Consider the following 19,742-nt stretch of genomic DNA (forward strand, 5'->3'; position numbering starts at 1 on the left):
GTAGAGCTTCTCGGAGCGGCCGAGGGCGTGGATGAGGATGAAGTAGAGGAGTTCGTAGGAGAAGCAGAGGTTGTGCTTTTGGAGCCACGAAACGACGGCGTAGGCAAGTCCAATGTCGGAAGAGGAGTGGGAGGCGCAGAGGGACTTGAGGAGGGAGTGCCAGAGTGGGGCAGGGACAGCGCGGTAGGACTGGGCCGGCTGGAACTCGGACGGGTCGAGAGAGGTTGGAGAGGAGAGAGTAAAGCAGAAGGAGAGAAGAAGATGGTGACTTGGGGCGATGCCTGCGTGGGGACCTTGACATTGGTCGGTTGGGAAGAAAACAATGTGGAAACTTTGGGTTGCTGGAAAAAGTGGGTGGGGATAATTGTAGAGAGAGAAAGTGAGAGTGAGAGTGGTATTAAAAAACGGTGGGTACAAGATGTTTTAGAGTTTTATAAGCCACATCAGCATCCTGCTTTTTCCACCATCTCACGACCAATCAAAATCCACTTGGCCTGGTGACAAAGTCTTGCGCCCCACCAAATTCCTTGGGAGTCTCTCCTTTTGTGGACTTCAACTTCTGTTTCTTTGAATTGGCGTGGGTCTTGTAGGCAAACCCACTTTAACATGTATAATTTTTTTTTTTAATTTTTTTGAGTAGAGAATATATATATTTTTTCTAATACATAGTAACATATGTATTTTTTTTTCTTTTCTTTTGTAATAAAATTGACTTTCTTTAATGAAACATTTATTTATTTATTTTGATGTGACTGTACTTGAAGTTTTGAAGTTTCAAGTTGCCTACGTACTCTTCCAAAGAAGAGATCAAGTCATAACGTAGTTCAAATGAGTGATGGTTTTGATGATGATTTTGCCGTACACAGTTTATGCTCTTGTGGGCCAGGAGCGTTTGGTTGTCACCTTTTAGGCTCGTGCGAACGAGGAGCTTTTGGTTGTCACCTTTTAGGCTCGTGCGAACGAGGAGTTTTTGGTTGTCACCTTTTAGGCTCGTGCGAACGAGGAGCTTTTTTTTTTTTGATGATTTTGTCAAACGATCTTAGAAAGGCATTCCTTGCAATCTTCATAGCAAGGAGTCTTGACTGAGTGATTGAAGAAGTCTTTTGGGAAGAAATCGCGCATCGTGATGGCAACGGACGATCTTTGTGTCATAACTTCATCATCCTCAACACTTTCATGTAGCTTTGAAGGTTGACGGTAGCTGCTTTGCCCCCTTTCCGATTGGTGAACTTGTGGAGGAGACCTATGTTTCTTGTGCATTTTCTTTGGAGTGACATAAGTCCATCCTTCAACTTCACTTGACTTGACTGACATGGTTTTGGAGCATGCCCCCAGCGGTTGAGGTGAAGATTTTGAGTTCAAAGAGCCAGAAGTGACGGAGGTATAGTTTGATTTCACCACATCATTAAGATCTAGCTCGATGATCCCTTTCTGAGCCAACTTCATGATGAGATCTTTTAGCACAAAGCACTTTTCCGTCGGATGACTAATGAAGCGGTGGAATTTACAGTACCTTGGACTGTCAGTACGGTTCATTTCTTCCGGCCGTTTACACTCAGGTAGGTTGATCACCTTTTTTTCCAGCAAGTCTTTCAACATGGCAACCACGTCAGAGTCGGGGAATGGATAAGTCTTCTCCTCAAGCTTCTTCAAAGTGCGTCTACGTATCTCTTGATCACGAAAAGCTTCGGTTTGAATCGCCTTGCCTCGTGTATGGGTTTTGACTGGAGTTGTGTTGAGCGTCATTGCTTCCTTGGTGGGTTTCCACGCAGCCTTATCCACCTTGGGCCCCAAAACTTTGTCATTCTTGTAGTCGGCGATCTGTTCTTTCTTCCCATGACGGGTGATACTCAACTCCATATCATGGGCGCGGGTGGCTAACTCCTCAAATGTTCGTGGTTTGATGCCTTGAAGGATGTAGTGTAGTCCCCACTGCATGCCTTGAACGCACATCTCGATGGCGGAGGTTTCAGAAAGCCGATCTTTGCAATCCAGGCTTAATGAACGCCATCTATTTATGTAGTTGATGACAGGTTCATCTCTCCACTGTTTCGTACTGGTCAGCTCTAGCATGCTTACAGTACGACGAGTGCTGTAGAAACGGTTGAGGAATTCCCTTTCTAGCTGGTCCCAACTGTTGATAGACTCAGGTTCGAGGTCAGTGTACCAGTCAAAAGCGTTACTTTTCAGTGAACGCACGAACTGTTTGACGAGGTAGTCTCCCTCTGTCCCAGCATTGTTGCAAGTTTCAATGAAATGGGCGACATGTTGCTTCGGGTTGCCTTTTCCATCGAACTGCATGAATTTTGGGGGCTGATAACCCCTTGGCATCTTCAAAGCATCAATCTTCTTGGAGTAAGGCTTTGAGTACAGTACGGAGTCGTGCGAGCTTCCTTCGTACTGTGTCTTGATAGTGCTTGCGATCATCTCCTGTAGCTGCTGGATAGAGAGAGATCCCATGGATGCCATTGCTTGGTCTAGCTTCGACTTCTCTTCAACTTTCTCCGCTGGTGGCTCCTCTTCTTCGTCGTCTTCTTTCTTTAATAGGCCAATATTTGGGTCGACTTTCACGTCGGGCAGCGCATCTAGTTGGTTGACAAGTGCGGCAATCTGCAAGTCCTTCTCTTCCACAGTCCGTGTGAGCTTTGCGATTGCTTCATTCATTTGAGCTAGCTGCTCCTCGATTGAAGTTGCTCCAGTGGTCATGACTTGCATGGTTGTACTGCCGCTCGGATCAGCGTCGGAGAGTAGGGACTCTGAGTATTTCCTCGGGCTTTCGTCTTTTTTACCTTCTTGAACCGTGATGTAGAAAACATCTTGGATCTCTTCTTCAGTGCCATTTTCTTGGGTTTGTTGGCATGAAGATTTGCCAGTGTGGACGATGATGCGCCTCCTTACCTTCAGTGGTCCTTTTGTGTCGACCTCTAGGATTGCTTGGCGCTTCATCCTTGAAGGAATCAAGCTTCGAGCGTCGTCTTTTTCTCCGAACCCATCAAGCTTTTCTTCCTTTGGTGTTGTCTTCCTCTTTCCAAAAGGCTTACCATTATCTTCAAATCTTTCTGCAGCTGATCGTCGCAGAGGAGAGATAGCTGTGTTGCTTTGCTTCTTAGGCTTTAACAACCTTTCAAAAACAGAGCTTTGGGATGTCGACGCGTTAAGCCTCTTGAAGACAAAGGTTCGGTCTTGACCACCAATGCGATTAAGCACTGAAGTCCTGGAGCTTGAATGGCTCATCCTATCGAAGACCGACGTCCGAGGGGAGGGTTTAGGCTCTTCTTGGTCTTGTTCAATGCTCACGCTGATGTGTTGAGCGCTAGCTTTCTTCACTTTGCTTGAAATCTTCACGGGTGCATTTGGTGTGAAGCCAAGTCCAGCTTTGTTGTTGTCAACTCCATAATCATGCTCCTTCAACTTCTTTTGAGTCTCGGTGAGGTCGCGATCTTTGTCGTTGACGGTGTTTGAAACCTTCTTTCCAAGATTTGAAGAGGAAGCAAAGTCATGCCCATCCTTTGACATGAGTTCGTAGGCATTTGGGTTGAAGCCTTCTTCGGTCCTCTTAGTTGGAAGAGAGCTTGGTTTCACTATGACACCATGTTGCGCCTCCAGATGGTTGATGAGTCCGGCGGTTTGCAAGTTTTTCTCCTCTGCAGTCTTTATCAGCCTTGCAATTGTTTCCTTCATCTGAACCAGCTGTTTTTCAATGGAGGTAGTGCCGATAGTCATGACTTGTTCTTTGTTTGAAGCCATGGACTGTGCTTGAATATCTTGAACGGAGACAGAGATGAGAGGTAGAGATTGTCCCACTGGGCATGCCAAATTTGTAAACACGAAAAGTTCCTGAAACAAGAAACAAGAATACCGTGTACAAAATATATTTTTGTGTTTAATGATTTTGGGGTTACAATCTCTTTGTAATTTGATCCTCTGATTCTATCTTCGTAGGGTGTAGGTTTGTGGATGAGCTGTTGATCCAAAGGGCCGTCGGGGCTTGATCTAGGGATGAACAGTTGATGAACGGATCTTCAAGGGCTTTTGGGCTTGATCTTGAAGGTTGATGGATGAGCGGATCTTCAAGGGCTTTTGGGCCTAATCTTGAAGACTGATTGGATGTGTGGATTTGTTGAGGTTGTTGATCCAAAGGGCCGTTGGGGCTTGATCTTAGGATGAATGGATGATGAACGATGAACACTTTCCTCAAGGGCCGTCGGGGCTTGATCTTGAGTTGGTGGAAGTTCTTCAAGGGCCGTTGGGGCTTGATCTTGAAGGAGGGTTTGACGAAGAACGAAGAGTGTTTTCTTGATCCTTCGGGATTTGCTTGAGAGCTTTAGAGTTTCAAGGCTTCAAGGTTTTGGTGTGATGTGAATTCCCTTCTTTCTTTCTCTTCTTCCTCCTTCCTTCTTCCCCCCTTTGAAATGAATGCCTTGGCCTCCGAAATTTCGATGTCTACAGGACCATCAGGTAGATTTGTCAGGGCAGTTTACTTTTTTGAGCGTAGGGAAGACTTACATAAACATTTCAGCCTCATTAGCCATTATCGTGTGATTCACCAAATGCTAAAAATCAAACGCAAGATGTACAATGTAGAATTCAGACTTGAATTCGTCATCAATCACTGAACCACCTTATGATGATTTTTCTCTATCATGTTCTAATCCATGATGATGTCTCTAGAGCCCAGAAGGGGTTGAGAATTTTTGTTTGGTCAAAAAGAATGTGTGCGCATGATTTCTCTTCAATTGCACATTACATTATACATGTCAAAGATATGGATCTTTCTGTTTGGATATAAGTCAATGGTTGGATTCCACAAAATTGTTGGTGAGTTTATGACTTTTGGGGTTGTATAGCCATTCCTAATCATTAATTTAGGGCCAGAGACTAAGATAAATAAAATACAAAAAATGTGTTTAGTTCATGAATTAACAATTTATTTGGGTTGAGGTTTTCAATGTCAGGGATGTTCTTTTTAGGTATATATTTTTTTTCTAAAATTGTGGATAATCTATTGATAAGAAAAATACGATTACATCACAATTATAGGAAGGGTGTCGATTGAGCACATATTAACAATATATAGTTCGAAATTGTGAAAAAGCAAACGACAAAGCAATTACTGATTTAGTCGGTTTGTCATGAATACTCATGGTTGGAGATTAAACCGTTGTTATCTTTAAAGTACACCTTGAAAATTAAATTTCCTTAAGTTTTCTCAAGACGTCTATTTTTTTTTTTTTTTTTTTTTTTCCATTACACAATTAAACAAATTCCTACCAGTTAGTAATACGGTTTAGTGGTCATCACTTGTAAGTAGAAGATATTAAGTTTGACTTTAGTTGATAGCGAGTTTGATATTAATTATTATGGTTGGTTCATGTGTAGCGTAATCCAATATCTCACAAAAATATTGTTTATTAAAAAGTAGTAAAAAAATTCTTAATTTTCAAAGACCAACTTTTGTTCTGTGCAGTTCATTTTTATAAGTGAGCTGTTGAGATTTAACAAAATATAATTTAGTTAAATGATTAAATCTCAACTTTTCTCTATTGTCTTTTAATGCGTTGGAGAGCAAAGCTCGACCTACCAGATATTCGACGACCCAATGAACTGATCCAATTAGGCCCAATTCATGAAATACCGATCAGGGCCACAGACAAATCCAACGGGCCCATAAACGCCTATCACCATCTCTCTCACAACAAGAGCAGAGCTTCTACAACAACAAAAAAATGCCGAAGACTCGCAAAAGAAAGCAGGTGGAGGCTGAGCAGAAGCCAAAATCCGCAACCAAATCAGCCAAAACCGCCAATCCCTTCAAAGCGACGGCAAAGGACCCGTACCCGAATCACCCCCGACCCACCCGAGAAGAATGCTTGTCCGTACGCGACGACCTCTTGGCCTTCCACGGCTTCCCGGAAGAGTTCGCCGAGTACAGAAAGCAGAGACTGATGGCTCTTGAAACCGACGGGGCCATGAATTCAGAGCCGTCAGATCGGAAAGAGAGTGTTTTGGATGGGTTGGTGAGGACTCTGCTGTCGCAGAACACCACGGAAGTCAATTCCCAAAAGGCTTTTGCTTCTCTCAAATCAGCTTTTCCGACTTGGGAAGATGTAAGCTTTCTGCTTTCCTTTTGAGCTTTTGATGGTTTTGGAATTCTGGGTGTGATTGCATTTAGGAGATAATGGTGGGATTGTATGCTTTTGGAGCTAATATTTGATGGGTTCTGTTTGTTGTAGTTAATTTTCTCGTCTTTTGGTTTATTGGGTTCTTGGAGACTTTGCTAGTTTGAACTGCTCGCAGAAAGCACTTTTAGTGCTTCTGTTAGAAGTTCTTTTATTGTAAACGCGTGGACATTTTTATAAAAATGGAAGTTCTTTCTGGAGAAGCACTACCATATGCACACTGGCTCTTAAACTAGTTTCCCTATAATTTCATCTACTTTGAAGTGTTTAGGACTTCATTAAGTTGGTTTTATCATCCTATATTATTTCTGTTTTGGTTGGTTCACCATTTAAAACTTTCGAAATTTTGTTTTGGGTTTGTGGTAAGTGAGATTTAGACTTAAAATTTGAATTGCCTGCATTGATTTTGAATTGTCTGCATTGATTTTGAATTGTGTGCTTTGATTTTCCGATCAAGGTTCTTGGTGCTGATTCAAATTCCATAGAGAATGCCATACGATGTGGAGGCCTAGCCAGGACTAAAACGTCGTGTATTAAGAACATGTTGAGGTGTTTACTGGAGAAGAAAGAAAAGTTGTGCTTGGAGTACTTGAGAGAGTTGTCAGTTGACGAAATTAAGTCCGAGCTATCTTGTTTCAAAGGAATCGGTCCCAAGACGGTAAGCTTTCTCTTCATCTGTTAGCATTGAGCTGCTTTGCTATGCAGTTACATGCTTTACATTCAATTCATTCTGTTGTAGTTAATTCTTCTTTTAGTTCATCGCTAATGTAGTCATAAATTAAGTGCTCTCAACACCTTCATCATGTGCTTTCTTTAAATATTGCTCAAACGCAGATAAACATGAGAAAAACCATAACAGCTACCTTCTTCCGTATCATCTAAGCCTCGATATAAGCCATAATCTACATTTCGATTTTGTTTTATGTTGTTGTATGAGTTGATAAATATAGAGCATACACTCTCTTAAATGGCTTTAGATAACACTAGTGAAATGGATGATAGGTGGCTTGTGTTTTGATGTTCCAGCTTCAGCAAGACGATTTTCCGGTGGACACGCATGTGAGTTAGTATGATGGTTCAAATACTTTACCATCATATACATTTATGCATTTTTTTTCGAGTTTTGGCATTCAATTTGGTAAATGCAGGTGTTCGAGATTGCAAAGGCTATTGGTTGGGTGCCAGCTGAAGCGGACAGGAATAAGACGTATCTTCATCTCAACCAATGGATCCCGAATGAACTCAAATTTGACCTCAACTGCCTTCTGTATACTCACGGCAAGCTCTGCCGCAAATGCATCAAGAAAGGGGATAGCCAGCAAGGAAAGGAATCCCATGATAACTCCTGTCCTTTATTACGTTACTGTCAGTAAATTGTAGAAGTTGCAATGTGTTGCCTTCGTCTGGGGACAAAATGTTAAACTACGGGAAGGGGAATTCAAATACGGAAACTTGGGTGCATAGGTGAATGCTTTTAACCAACTAAGCTACAAGTCACTTGCTGACAAAATGTTTAGTTTAACCTCCCCTTGTAATTTCTGATTAAAAACACCCTTATTATAATTTATTTGGAGGAGAAAAAATTTCCCAAATGTCACATAATCATCAACATATCTTTATTATCATCACCATGATACATAAAAGTTTATTAGTGTGCTGGGTACACTGTCTGGTATAGAATATGATGTGTTATAAGCGAATTTTTTGGTGGGTGGGAAACACTGTTCGGTACAACAAGTGTCATAATGCAAGTGATTGAATTATTATTATTTTTTTTTCAAATATCCAACTTCTTATATTATGACACTTGGTGTACTAGGTTGTGTTCTCGACACTGAAAATCTTTCGGTTATAAAAGTACTGTATACGTAAACCACAACCGTCAATCAGAGTACTGTGTGTGCTAGAAAATATGATAAACTCCCAAATATGATACAATCAACAATATATCTTCAGTATCATCACCATGTTACATAAAAGTTTATATAATATGACAATTGAATTTAAAAAAAAAAAATATTCCCTCACTTTTACTCTTCGGTGAATTTAATCCATGGCTGATGACATCTCGTGACGATAATGTTTTTCTTCAACATTAAGCGTTAATCGAGTTAAACGCATCACACCTGTGCCTGACCTCACCTTTACGTCCAGTCTTAATTCCATGATGGCTAAGCTTCTCCATAGCATGAGAAAAAGCTTTGAAAAAGGCAGCCTGGTCCGTCGAGTACAACTCCACAAAAGGTCTCGTCCTCGGGTCCTTAACAAGTGCATGATCCGTAGCCAACAACCCCAGCCCTCTCTTCAGATTCTGATAATATATGTTATCGAACTTGCCGGGCGTAATCACATCGTTGAAAGCGGACATGGCGATGTTCGTTTTGTAGTCTGCACAAATTTTCTTGAGCCCTTGAGCATAGTTTGGGTACATGTCAGGATCTGTTGGTGTAGTTTTGTTGTAATTGAAAATCCGGTCGGTGAATTCTTTGCAGTGAGAGAATCCAATTGTGTGTGCACCGGATAAAGCCACCATTTCTTGGAGTGTGAAGCCTTTTGTAGCGAAGAATTTGATCATGTCGTCCAGGGTTTGGTTGCTTCTTGGGAGATTTCCTTCCACTAGTGAAGATTTGGAAACCTGTCCGTCTTTCCGTCCCAAGCGGACTTTGTAGAACGGACCGCCGACCATCGTGACGAGGTTGCGGGTGGCTAGGGCGAGTATATCGGAGCAGGAGACAATGCCGGGGCAGGCGAGCTCGAGGGCGGTCTTGGCACGTGCCACGAGGTCAAAGGCGTCTGCCGAGAGGGATTGGTTGATGTCGGCGTCACGCTCTGCAGTGTTAACGTAGTTGGAGGAGATGAGGATGGAAGCGTCGCAGCCTTCAACCATGCAGTCGTGGAAGAAGAGGCGGAGAGTGCCTGCCGCGGTGGTGGGATTGGCGATTTGTTTTGAAGTCACGGTGTCACGGACAATGCTCTCGAAGTCGGGGCATGTTTTTTTGTAGTAGTCTATGGAGAGCTTGGATTCGGAGAAGGGAATGGCGAGGAAGAGTAGGAAGAGGATTGGAAGAGCCATGGATTGAGAGATAGCTAGCTAGAGAGGGAGAGAAATGATTTGGTGTGTTGTTAATAATGTCATAGAAAATCAAACATGGGTAGGAGAAAAGTGAGACAATTTTGAAGAACTTTGAGGGAAACTTGTTTTGTTTTGCTGAATGAATGAAGAACTACGAATAAGGCTGGAAATTTATACATGATAGTCCAACAGTTCTATGAGGTGTGTACAACTGACTAACAAGTAACAACTTTGAGCTCGATCGACGATTCTTAACTGAATAGAAGTATCTATTAAGCAACTTGTCAGTTAGAACTACTACCCGGTTTAGTTGGCAATGGCTATAGCCTTCTACAGCCTTATATTAATTCGATTCAGTTTTCTTCAACCCTAATATGCTTCCTGCAACCCCACATCCAATTTTTGTTCCCAAAAGTTTCCATTTTCCCTTGGAAATCATAAGACTACACATAGCAATGGCAAGTATGAATTGTGAAGTGGGTGATAGGCAGCTATGTGTCTTGTGTTTTGATGTTCCGACTTCAGAAAGATGACTTTCCGGTGGACACACCACGGTACTTATTGCCATACATAATTGGTGCGATTCTTTTGAGGCTCAAATCTTCAATATGCAGGTGTTTGAGGTTGCAAAGGCTTTGGGTTCCTGTAAGTACACATATTAAGCTGTTTTATATTTCTTAAGATTTCATCACAACTCCTCGAAAGCTATCTCGAAATCACATTGTAATGTATAAATACTCAAATATCGTATACTCATGTCATCTGGCCGAATACCATGTCGCATGGATTGTCTTCGTATGCTGCTGCTTTGGCCATATTCGTATCTGCTCCATTCAATCCGGCATTGCCATGTCCATCATCGCCGGGGGTCACCGTACGTCCGGTTATTCAGCGAGTCGTTCAGTTTCCCATCATCTATGTTATCTCAATCTTCTTCCTCACCTTGCCTCGTCATGTTGAACTGCTTAACTTTGTTGGGCAGGCTTTCCGCCTCCCCCGTAACAACAGCCAGTTTCTTTGATAACTTTCTGCCGCTCAGTTTTTTCCCTCAGTTGGGCACACACTAGGTGAAACTTTGTTTCCATGTTATATTTATGGTTCGAAGTTTTTCTTTCAAATCGGCAATTTCACTCTTCATAATTTTGAGGGACGGAAGATCCCTTGTTTGGTATTTAATCTGAAAAAAAATATGATGTTTCCCTGCATGCCTGTCTATAAATTTGATCGCAAAGGCTTTTTCCTGATAATTATTTGATCATGGCAGACAATTACTTAACATTTGAGGTTTCATATATAGTTGTCAATTGATTTGAGAGATATAGAATCCAACTCATTCATCATAACTCCTAGAACACTATCTCAAGTCACATTGTATAATGTATGAATACTCAAATATCATATAATCATGAACATATGAACCATCCTTATTTCATCATCATCATCATGTCACAGATCGAAACAAATAAGAAAAGAATGAAAAATAAAATTAAAACAGAAAGATTTGTGAAAACTCTCTCTCTTGTTTCTGTAGTGATGAATTAAAACAGAAAGAAAAAACTCTCTCTCTCATGTTTCTGTAGTGACGAATTAAAACAGAAAGATTTGTGAAAACTCTCTCTTGTTTCTGTAGTGATGAATTAAAGCAGAAAGATTTGTGAAACCTCTCCCCTCATTTCACTGTCATCTTCTTCTTCTTCTTCTCTTCTTCACCTCATCCTTAATGAATATATAATCTAAGCCTGAAGCGAGTTAAATGTGTCGCACCTGCGCCTCACCTCTCCCTGATTCCCTGTCTTAATCTCATGACGTCCAAGCTTCTCCATTGCAAGAGAGAAAGCCTTGAAAAATGCCGCCTGGTCAGTAGAGTACAACTCCACAAGAGGCTTCGTCCTCGGGTCCTTAACAAGTGCATGGTCCGATGCCAACAGCCCCAAACCCCTCTTCAGATTTTGATAGTACATGTTATCGAATTTTCCTGGTGTAATCACGTCGTTGAAGGCGGACATGGCAGGATTAGTTGTGTAGTTAGCGCATGTCATCTTCAAGGCTTCAGCGAATCTAGGGTTGATTTCTGGGTCTGTTGGAGTAGTCTTGCTGTAATGGAAAAGCCTGTCAGTGAACTCGATGCAATGAGAGAACCCAATTGTGTGTCCACCACTTAAAGCAACCATTTCTTCAATTGTGAAACCCTTAGCGGCGAAGAATTTGATGATGTCATCCATGGTTTGGTTTGCTCTTGGCAAGTTTGCGTTAACCTTGGAGGCAAGGGAAGCCTGTCCATCTTTTCGTCCCAACTCGACGATGTAGAAAGGCCCACCAACCATCGTGACAAGGTCACGTGTGGCCTCGGCGAGAATGTCTGCGCACGAGACAATCCCCGGGCAGGTAAGCTCTAGGGCGGTCTTGGCGCGGACGACCACCTCAAGCGCATCTCCTGACAGGGATTGGTTGATGTCAGCATCGCGCTCAGCTTTGTTGACATGGTTGGAGGCAATGAGAACGGAGGCGTCACATCCTTCAACCATGCAGTCGTGGAAGAAGAGGCGGAGGGTTCCTGCAGCGGTGGTTGGTTGGGCGGCTTGCTTTTGGGACGCGGTGTCTCTGACAATCTTCTCAAAGTCTGGACATGTTTGCTTGTAGTAATCCTTGGTGAGTTGCGATTCGGAGAAGGGAATGGAGAAGAAGAGAAGCAGTAGTATAGGAATAGCCATGTTATTGGAGGAAGAGAGAGAGATAGAGAGAGACGATGACGATGACGATGACGACGATAGAGGAAGATCTCAGGGCTTGTGATGAGACCTGCTTCTTCCCCTGAGACTTTCCTGAATGGAAGTTGGAAAGAGAAGGCAAATTATGTATAGTAGGTTTCAGACAAAAATGGAGGAAAAGGGAATAAGGTGGGGTGCGTGTTTGATTTGTGGATGGGAGGGATTTTAGGGGATTTGATGTGTTGTTACTACAACCACCGTGCATGCAAAGGAAGGGTTGAGAGAAAAAAGACCTGTTTAAATTAGTTTGCGTACTATTTTTGCATGGAATTGTTGTTGGATTTGACATTTGAGTGTGCATGTGGTTTTTTGTCTGCTATTTTTGCACTGCATGTAGTTTTGGTTTTTTTATTTGAGCGAGGAGTGCGTTATACCAGAGAGAAAAGCCATGCAAACGATCGTAGAGTCATGCATGCAGCCTCCAATTCGTTGTTGAATGACATATGATTGTTGTCAAGATTGTATCCGTACAACATAAATCGAAAATAACTGCTCTACAGTTTAATCATTCGATTACTTGTGAAGAAAACATGAAATACAGAATATAACTACATAAATATATGATGGAGACATCAATCAATCATCTCAATCAAAACAGTGAGCTTGTTTGGATAAGCTTTTAAAATGACTGAAAACGTTTTTAGTGAAAATGTTTTTGGAACCAATCATTAATGAAAATGCAAGTTAATCTTGAAAAAACACTTGAAGTGTTTTTAGAACAATTCTCCAAAAACGCTTTTATTTATTTTAAAAGTATTTCCAAACAAACCTTATATATTTGTTCAATTTCAGCATCAACTTAATTGTATGGTGATATTACCTAGGCTAACGATGTCGTTATAGAAATGTCTCAAGAGATGATCTATATAGTAAAAAGTGTCAATCATACTCATGTGGTGGAGTTCTTTACCAATTTAATTAGGGTAAGCTACATTTTATACTTTTAAATTTAGTTACAATTACAACCTCATAAAACGTGTTTAATACATTTTAATTTCATATATTCAGTTATTAATCCATTTCAATTGAGCAGTCGGGCCTTTCTATTTTGTCTCAAGCCCAAGTTGGCTGGTTGTTTAATAGCCCATAATGGAGCTGTGACTATCTAGGGTTAAAGGGCAGCAGCTCCTTTGTATAAGGCAGCGGCTGCTCTATTGGAAGAAAAAGCAAGAAATGCTTCCATTTGTTGGTAATCACTCATATAAAGATATTGGTGCTATTTTTTGTGGCTTTTGGAGAGAAAAGATTTGGTATGTATTTTTATCTTTTCCATTTGTATTTTTTTGAGTGAGAACTAGTAGGTGTACATAGGATTTGGGATTTGAGAGTTAAACTCTATCCGGAATCTTTATTCTGATTATTAATGGAATTTCCCTGCCGTTTTCGAACTGGATATAGGCTTACGCAGAATCAGTATAAATATTTGTGTCATTTGAATTGTTTATCATGCCATATTTTTCAGTATTAATTTATTAGTTTCATATTTGATGATTCTGCACACCAGTATCTGATATATCTATGTTTTGTTGTTTCCCTCCTTTCAGGTTTTATCACGCATATGACAACTACATGGTCCATGCATTTCGGGTTAATTTTTGTTCATTATTTCTTGTAGGTTTTGTACTTCCGTTTGTATGATATTAAAACTGCATTCTTTGCCGCACGATGAGCTAAAGCCACTTAATAAAAGTTTCACCGACTCTCTTAATGATTCCGTACCGAAATCTAAATGTGGTGTATTATTCTGTGTTCCATCACATTGAAAAATCAATCTCTAGAAAATAGAGATTATATTCACTCATTCCAAATTACTTCTCCCACACTTTTATTTTTTAATATTTTTTGACACACCACTAACACTTGTAGAAAAATATTAAAATATTAAAAAGGTATGTGATAAGTAACTTGTGATGTGTGAATATAATCTCTCTAGCGAAAATTCTAAACCGTACTGTTTCTATACTGAAAAAGGCTTGAATCAAAATCTTGTCACGTTGGGTACTGGAAATCTAACAGATCTTGAACAGTTAAGTACAGAATTAGGCCTCACATATGCATTTGTTCGGTAATCCTGAACTAAACCAGAACATATTATAATATATATATATATATATATATATATATATTTTTTTTTTCTTTTTCTTTTTTAATTTAAAATTAAGATTTAGGAATTATGTCGGCCATCGGATTGGTATCTCAACCATCCAATTTCAATTTCTCAATCTCTCTTAGTTTTTCACATTCATGGCGTCACATAATTGATTCTTCTGGAACCCTCTCTCATTTCTCTCGAGTTCTCGATTCTTGCCTCTCTTCCGCCCACCTACTCCGACTCTCAACTACAACCACCACATCGTCCACACCATACTCTCTCTCTCTCAAGTTCTCAACTCCGCCTCTCATATCTCTCTCATTCTCGATAGCGACTCTTGAACCTCAAAATCGAGGTATTTGTTTTGAAATTTATGGTTTTGATGAAAGTCCTCAGGGAGAGTTTGATGCGGATTTGTATGTGTCAAATATCAATGCACATGACTTCTCGTCTAATTCGTACAAAGTGAATCATACTCCCGAATCATACTGAATTTTTTTTGGAAATTTCAAAATTTTGGTTCGGTTTCAGTTTTCAAAATTTTGTCCCAAAGGGGATCAGTTCGAGATTCAATTTTACGTTTTCGGTTCGAGATCCTAATCCGAACCAGCCCTACATGACACTTATGATTCGTTTACTAATCCGTAATCAGATTGAGAGAAATTGAATTAAGGAGGAATTTGATTGAGGATGAAGCATAATTAGATTCTTTTTAAAGTTGTTTACTAAACTAACTAGAAAATGAATATGAATGATGATATTGGTTCCATGTAAATTGTTTACTAGCTCACTTGAATCGGAATTAAAACTAACTTGATTACTAAATTACCATTATTTAAAATAAGTTATTGTGGAACCATATGAAGTTGTAGCTAGTTATCTCTTACAAGCTTATAAATCGATAAAAAAAATAAAAATAAAAGCAGGTGCAAATCAAAGTGACCAACTTACTTCGCAGGGGATTTATTCGTAAGACGTCTCCGATTTGTGTTCTCTAAATTTTTTGGCTAGTCTTTTGTTTATGGGCAATTCTCTTCTGCATGTCGCTAGAGCAAATGTCAGTGTTAATATTGATGCATAGATTAATGTTTTCTACGTAATCCATCTGAAACTATTTGACTGAACCCTTAAGTAAATATTAAAAAGATTGTCCATGCTGGCTCGTTTATTCTAAAAATTTACAAATATTCTGTAGCCAGATACAAAACAATTAAATTTCTAGAAAATAAATTTTAACTGCAATCACACTTAACGAACTAATGTAATACGAAGATGGAAAATTCTAATTACAAGGAAGTGATCCTTCTCTTATTAGAATACCGTAATAGTGGCGATTGATTTGTCATAAAACTCAAAACGTGTTTATGCCTCCATAGATATAGAAAGTTGAAAAACAAAGTATACTTTTTCTACCTTAATTACCCTTTTTCTTCTCTGTACTTTGTTTTTCAACTATCTGTATCTATGGAGGTGGAAGCTATTCTGTCAGAGTCGCAGGCTGCCTCACTGGGATTCTACTTCACTAAGATTCTTTCTTTAAGTTTATTGAATGTGTTTCGAGTTTTATGACAAACCAATCGCCACTCTTACGGTACATTAGTTCGTGTACTTGCAGTTAAAATTTCTTTTCTATTATTGTTTTGTATGTATGAAATCCCGTCCCTAAATTTTACTATTTAAAATTATGTATTTCGTATTCTTAGTTTCAACGCGTTTATAATTACGGCGTATAGTTTTTTTTTATTTTAAGATAAGTAAAATGACAAAAATGCCCTTAATGAACTAAACGGACTTTTTGAGGATGTATTTAATTCCTATATGTTTTGTCACTTTTATTTACATATTTGGATAGAGTTCGACCACACGAGTGCGTAGGCCAAAACCGTTCGCCAAACGGAGCTATAACAAATGAGATATAAACGAGCAAAGACACAAGCAAGATGGTCATTTGACCATTATCTGGAAGGCTCCAGATTTGCTGGAGCACTTATTTTGTGCCACGTGTGTGGCTAGGATGGAGAGATGAGGAGAGAAATGAGGGAAAGATGGGAGAGATGGGCTAATCAGGAGGGAAGAAGAGAGGAGGGAAACAGTCGACCCAGTCATTTCCCTTCGACCCACGACCCGATCTGATGGAATCCATGATTCCCGACACCTTTCGTGGCGACTTTCCGGTGAATTGAAGCTATTCACCCCCTGGAATCAACCTAGCATCCTTTACTCTTCCATTTCCACTAAAAAACCAACGGAATTTGGCCTTGATTTTGCGAAAAACAACACATTGGATGTGACGAGTTCTTGGCGGTGATTCACCAAACTAAAAGCTAACTTCTGTCAAGCACCATCACCAATAGACTCCCTTCAACCTTAGGAACAAAACCTAAGCAATGGTTGAGGTGTCGGAGTTCATCTTGGGGTCGAATCGAGAACACTCATTCCTAGGGTTTCCAACGGATCCATGGCATTTTGTAGGTTTTTCCCGACTGAATTGGACTTTGGCCCAAGTATTGAAGTTCTTCCCTGTAATACCCTGTATTTTAAAAAAAAAAGGTTATATATATGGGGTGTATGTTGGGTAATTATTTTTACGTAATGATTTTATTATATTTCTTTTATGCAAGAACCTTCTTTCGATATGTAAAATAGTTTCAATGTAAAATCCTTTTTGCTACAAATTATTTAAAAAAAAAGAAAAACTAGCTAGTAGTATTTCATGTTCATATGTAATTAGAGATATTTTTAGTTTGAATTGGAGAAAGGAATTATGATGAGTTTGGCTTGATATTTTTACCAAATAAGACTGAGTTGGCAAGTTTGTAATCATTAGGAATCTAAGAGTTAAATGTTTGGTGATGATTCGTCCCCTCCAAAATTGGAGAGGTGGGATTATCCTGAATGTGGCTTTTGAGTATCTGTCCACATGCATGGAAATGATTGCTTCCAATTACAAGATGTCCAAGTGTTGCAAAAACAAAGTGAAACGTGTCCTTGAGGCATAATAGAGGATTCCATTTCTTCATCCATAAAAGCAAAGGGAGAACACCACCACATCACCAACAACAACACACGGGGAAAAAGAAACAAAACCTCATCTTCTTCATAGACCACTCTTCCCACCATCCTTTTCTTTCACCTTATGTAAAGGCTTTAGGCCATCTTCATTGTAACTTTTTTATTTTTATTTTTATTTTTTTTGTAAATCTTTCTTACATAGTGAAAATACAAACACAACCCTAGTGGATGTAGCCAAATTGGTGAACCACTTAAATCTCCACGTTCCTTTGTCTAATTGCAATAAATTTGAGTTGAGCAAACCATTTAAACACTGAGTTATTAAATAGAAACATAATGGAAAAGGAGGATCGACAGAATGAAGAAGTGGTAACATATTGCTTATCATTTATATTAAAGATTATTATTTTGTTATTAATATTGTGATTATACTACTCTTGTCACTAATCAATTTGATTTATGTTAACACTTACAGGTTTGTTAAAAAAATATGTGAGTATTGATATTTATGTGCACATGACATATATATATGCACTGCAAAGTAAGAAAAAGAGTTGTGTTGTGTCAAATGATCACTTGTGTATAGTGTTTAAGTTGTGAAGATATTCAAGGGCTGAAGTTTACCTTGAATATAAAATAATGAACCTTGTATATGTCAGGTGTAAGGTGCAAGGCTTGAGTATACAAATGGGTTGATTATAAAAATAATGAAATCTTGTATATTTTATTTCCGCTACGTATTCAATAAATTATATGTAGTAAACTCAAGTTTTATCATGTAAGATTTTGTGATGTGATGTATTGTGTTTCAGTTATTAATCAATTTTATTTTATTTTCCACCATATCTTGGTTGTAAAATTGATTTCTATAGCTAAGATATGGCTCACACCCTAACTCGTGAATAGTCTTTATTCGCGGGTCAGGGCGTGACATTCCCCTTGTTGTGTTCTACAATTCTGTAAAATTTGGTAATTTTTTGGGGTTAAGTAAATTTTCCGGCAAGTCAAGGTGGCTGGCCGCCGCATGCGGCAGCACGTGGCCCGAGGACTCACTTGACCCTTATTGGCTAAATTTGATACCCCGATTCCATATATGACATCCGATGGATGAAATCCCATTGTTCAAACATAGTTTCGTTAGGGTTCGCCACTTGATCATTATAATTTATAACTATCGACGATCCGACCATTGGATTGTCACCAAATTTTAATGCGGTATAGTACGTAATATTTGAGGACATTAGGAACTTACAGATTGAGAATCTGACATACGAATCAGGAACTTATGGGTCCGCCACTTGTTTGGCTTATGGTTGGCTTGTAGTGTGGTACACTATGTTTTCTGCTAGGAAGTGTTTTATGAAAAGTTCAGAGAACAAATGGTGAACTACGAATGACTTAATCCCGTCGGAGGGTAAATGGGCAGTCTAACAAAGAGGTTAGATGCAGCCATAGAGTAAACGAAAAATCACTACACAATTTGAAGCTTGAGTTGTGCTTTGTCCATATCCAGGAGGCGGGGTATGTTAGATATACAGGTACTTGGTGACGTCGCGTGTCGATTGTAATACCCTGAAAATTTAAAATATACGAATATGTAGAGTAAATCGAGAATAAATAGATTTATGGTAATGAAAATTTGATTAGAGAAATTTTAGAATTTTATTTTTGGGATTTATTATAACCTACGTCGAAAAATCTATCGATAAGTGGAAAAGACAAAAATGCACTAGTTGACTAAATGTAATTTTACGAGGACGTATTTTATCTTCATATATTTTATCGTATTTCTTGATATAATTGGATAGAGCTCGACCTACAAAAGTGTGGTTGAAAATCGTTTGTGAATCGGAGTTGAAACAAAGAAATTAGAGGCTTTAAAAAAAAAAAAAATAAAAGAGAAGAGAAGTCTGGAAGCTGCCAAATGGCAACGTGAGAAAGGAGGAAAATGAGAGATGCGGGAGAGAAGAAGGGGTAAGGGGGGACCAATCGGGTAAGGAGAAAAGGATGGGAAAAGAGGGAGAAGTGGAAGAGAGAACTGGATCCCCTATGGTTTGCCAACCCAACCCGGTTGGATTTTCTGATTTCGGCCACCACTGACGACGCGACAGGTGCCAAAATGATCCTTTCTTCGAATCCAATAGTTCTCCTTCCAATTTTCATCCGAAAATTTGATGAAATTTGGTGGATTTCAAGAGAAACCGTATGTGGGGCGCGACGGGTTTGGCTTCGATTCACCAAAATCTGAAGCTAACTCCGTCCGTCACCACCACCCATAGTCTTCCTTCAATGTCAGGAACAAAACTCAATCAATGGTTGGAGCGTCGAAGTTTATTTTGAGGTCGAATTGAGAACAACTATTTCTAGGGTTCCCGACGGTACAAGGTTAATTTCAGGTGTTTCCAGGCTGAATTGGACTTCAGCCCAGATATGAAAGTTGTTTCTCTCATTGAACTCTACTTTCCTGTAAAATTTGGTAAATTTTAGAGTTTGTCGGAAAATTAGGTTTCCGTTCGTCAGAAACGGCCACCTGCGGCGGCCAGTGGCCAGTGGGCCGACGCTGCCTTTTCATGCAAAATTTGATATTTTAAATCCATAATTTGTACCCATTTGAGGTG

At 39.6% G+C, this 19,742-nt stretch overlaps 2 protein-coding genes and 1 pseudogene across 3 annotated transcripts; 1 reads left to right on the forward strand and 2 right to left on the reverse strand.

Annotated features, from left to right (window-relative positions):
• The first annotated feature begins 5,662 nt into the window (after positions 1-5,662).
• On the forward strand, positions 5,663-7,771 carry LOC137711081 (DNA glycosylase superfamily protein). The gene is made up of 4 exons (XM_068450285.2): positions 5,663-6,107; positions 6,637-6,837; positions 7,182-7,238; positions 7,328-7,771. Exons 1-4 carry the CDS (start codon positions 5,727-5,729, stop codon positions 7,550-7,552), a joined length of 864 nt encoding a protein of 287 aa, XP_068306386.2. The 5' UTR covers positions 5,663-5,726; the 3' UTR covers positions 7,553-7,771.
• LOC137711080 (peroxidase 41 pseudogene) lies at positions 7,726-10,603 on the reverse strand (annotated as a pseudogene). The gene has a single exon (XR_015963359.1). The product of XR_015963359.1 is annotated as a peroxidase 41 pseudogene (transcript).
• A 49-nt stretch (positions 10,604-10,652) lies between these two features.
• On the reverse strand, positions 10,653-12,108 carry LOC137711423 (peroxidase 41-like). Its single transcript, XM_068450661.2, has one exon. The coding sequence runs from the start codon at positions 11,961-11,963 to the stop codon at positions 10,986-10,988; it is 978 nt and encodes a 325-aa protein (XP_068306762.2). The 5' UTR covers positions 11,964-12,108; the 3' UTR covers positions 10,653-10,985.
• Positions 12,109-19,742: the final 7,634 nt, after the last annotated feature.

Source organism: Pyrus communis, chromosome 6 (assembly GCF_041283825.1).
Source record: "Pyrus communis isolate YQ-2024b chromosome 6, ASM4128382v1, whole genome shotgun sequence".
Lineage (NCBI taxonomy): Eukaryota > Viridiplantae > Streptophyta > Magnoliopsida > Rosales > Rosaceae > Pyrus > Pyrus communis.

Excerpts from the sequence above, each read along its gene's own strand:
- LOC137711081 (XM_068450285.2), top strand. The coding sequence starts at position 5,727 with ATGCCGAAGACTCGCAAAAGAAAGCAGGTGGAGGCTGAGCAGAAGCCA. Across the intron at positions 6,108-6,636 it reads CTTTTCCGACTTGGGAAGAT|GTTCTTGGTGCTGATTCAAA; the intron begins GTAAGCTTTCTG and ends TTTCCGATCAAG. Across the intron at positions 6,838-7,181 it reads AAGGAATCGGTCCCAAGACG|GTGGCTTGTGTTTTGATGTT; the intron begins GTAAGCTTTCTC and ends AATGGATGATAG.
- LOC137711423 (XM_068450661.2), bottom strand. The coding sequence starts at position 11,963 with ATGGCTATTCCTATACTACTGCTTCTCTTCTTCTCCATTCCCTTCTCC.